Consider the following 1,969-nt stretch of genomic DNA (forward strand, 5'->3'; position numbering starts at 1 on the left):
TCTCTATTTTGACCGGGATACTCTCGCTGGCAGTGGGTGGCTCCTCTTCATATTTCCTTTTGCCTTTCGTCCCGGCCGGGTCTTTCCTCCACGCTGACGGGTTAAGAGTTGTGAGGTAATAGTCTCTCGCTTGCTGTTGGTCTCCATGTATAGTCCCTATTGCCCCATCGTCACATACATACTTCAAGAGCATGAGATGGGTGACAACCACTGCCTTAATCTTGTTCAAGGTGGGTCGTCCCAGAATGACATTGTATGCCGTCAAATCTTTGAGATTAGGAAGTCCATCCCCATCTTTCGTCCATCTTTACGATCTCCAATCCAAACCGGCAAGTTGATGACGCCTACTGGATGTATGATGCTTCCTCCAAAGCCAATGATAGGGTAGTGGATGCTCTCTATGGTTTTAGGGTCGTGAGCTAGGCGGCTGAGGCACTCCATGCTCATTATATCAGATGAACATCTAGTATCTATCAAGATGCGCTTTACTCTCATGTTAGAGATTTTGATCTCGACCACAAGAGGGTCGTCATGCGGGGTGGCTACACGTCCACCATCTGATTCACAAATCTCTATCCGAGGGAATGGGTCCACCGCTAATTTCCCCGATAACATTACCTGACCTAGACGGCGGGCATAATCTTTATGTCCCCTCATGGTGGGTCCCTCAGCAGCTGGTCCTCCTGATATGACGGTTACAAATCCCCCTTCACTGTGATTTCCTTCTATAGCTGAGACAGGTGACTTGTTTTTGTTGTACTGATTCTTTCCCGTGCCGTGAGTGCTTCTTTGCAGGTAGTTCTTTAGGTGCCCCTTGGAGGCTAGGCCGTCCAGGGCTCTCTTCAGGGTTCTGCAATCCTTGGTGTCATGCCCTATATCTTCGTGGAACTGACAATACAGCTTAGGATCTCGACTCTCAGCGGGAGATTTCATGGGGAAGGGCCGTTCAAGATCGAACCTAGTCCCGACGTCTACCAGGATTGTCAGGAGGTATGTATTGTATTCGAAATATACTCTTTCTTGTGGACGTCCTCTCTTCAGTCCTGGAGAATTGGTATCATGCTCTTTCGAAAGAGCCCAAGTACCATTTACTCGTGGGACTTTCCTGTCTATCTTCTCTTTCTTCCCTGAGGAGTCTGTCGCTTCACCAGCCTTTCCATCCTTGGACGCACTGCATATTTCTGTTGCATGAATAAAGGCTTCGGCCTCGTCCAAGACTTCAGCCATAGTCCGGACACTTTTCTTAACCAAGTCAAACTTGAATGACCCTTTCTTCAATCCTTTGATAAAATTATCGAAGGAGACGCCATCGGGCAGATCTGGGATCTGTCTGGCTTCTAGATTGAAGCGTTTAACATAGCTTCGCAAAGACTCATCTTTTCCTTGTTGAATGCGTCCCAAGTGCATGCTTGTTTTCCTTTCTTCCTTGTATGCCATGAACCTGGTGGAGAACAAGGTTTGTAGCTCGTTAAAGGAAGCAATTGATCCTGGGGGCAGTCGCTCAAACCATCTGGACGCCACTCCTTTAATGGTAGCTGGAAAATATTTGCACCATGTGGCCTCGTTGGTTCCTTGGACATACATGTGGTGACGGTATGCAAACTAAGTGCATGTCCGGGTCGGTGGTACCATCATAAGCTTCAATGGTGGGAGTTTTGACTTTAGGCTCTTTCGGGGCGTTCATTATGTCCTCACAGAAGGGAGTGCTCATGTGTCTCAACGTCAAGTTATTCAATCCTTGTTGGATATGATAAGTTGGTTCACGAGGCTTGAGATCATACGAGGACGCATGCTCACTCTATTGGGTGTCATCTGAGTTTTTCCTCGAGTAGAGGGGTAAAATGGGAGATCTTCCATAACTAGAGTAGATCCAGTGCCTGATAGTTCAGATTCAGCTTCAAAGTGTTCCTGACGTCTTAAGGATGGCCGCAGAATGGCTGGTGGGTTCACCCGGGAAGGTGGTCGCGTG

The 1,969-nt window shown here is 47.9% G+C and overlaps 1 protein-coding gene across 1 annotated transcript; it reads right to left on the reverse strand.

Annotated features, from left to right (window-relative positions):
* Window positions 1-261: 261 nt before the first annotated feature.
* On the reverse strand, window positions 262-1,584 carry LOC110775785 (uncharacterized). Its single transcript, XM_021980380.2, has one exon. It carries the CDS (start codon window positions 1,582-1,584, stop codon window positions 262-264), a length of 1,323 nt encoding a protein of 440 aa, XP_021836072.2.
* Between the last annotated feature and the right edge of the window lie 385 nt (window positions 1,585-1,969).

This window comes from Spinacia oleracea, chromosome 4 (assembly GCF_020520425.1).
Source record: "Spinacia oleracea cultivar Varoflay chromosome 4, BTI_SOV_V1, whole genome shotgun sequence".
Lineage (NCBI taxonomy): Eukaryota > Viridiplantae > Streptophyta > Magnoliopsida > Caryophyllales > Amaranthaceae > Spinacia > Spinacia oleracea.

Bases quoted from the DNA above. Each gene is read 5' to 3' on its own strand.
- LOC110775785 (XM_021980380.2), bottom strand. From the start codon at position 1,584: ATGTATGTCCAAGGAACCAACGAGGCCACATGGTGCAAATATTTTCCA.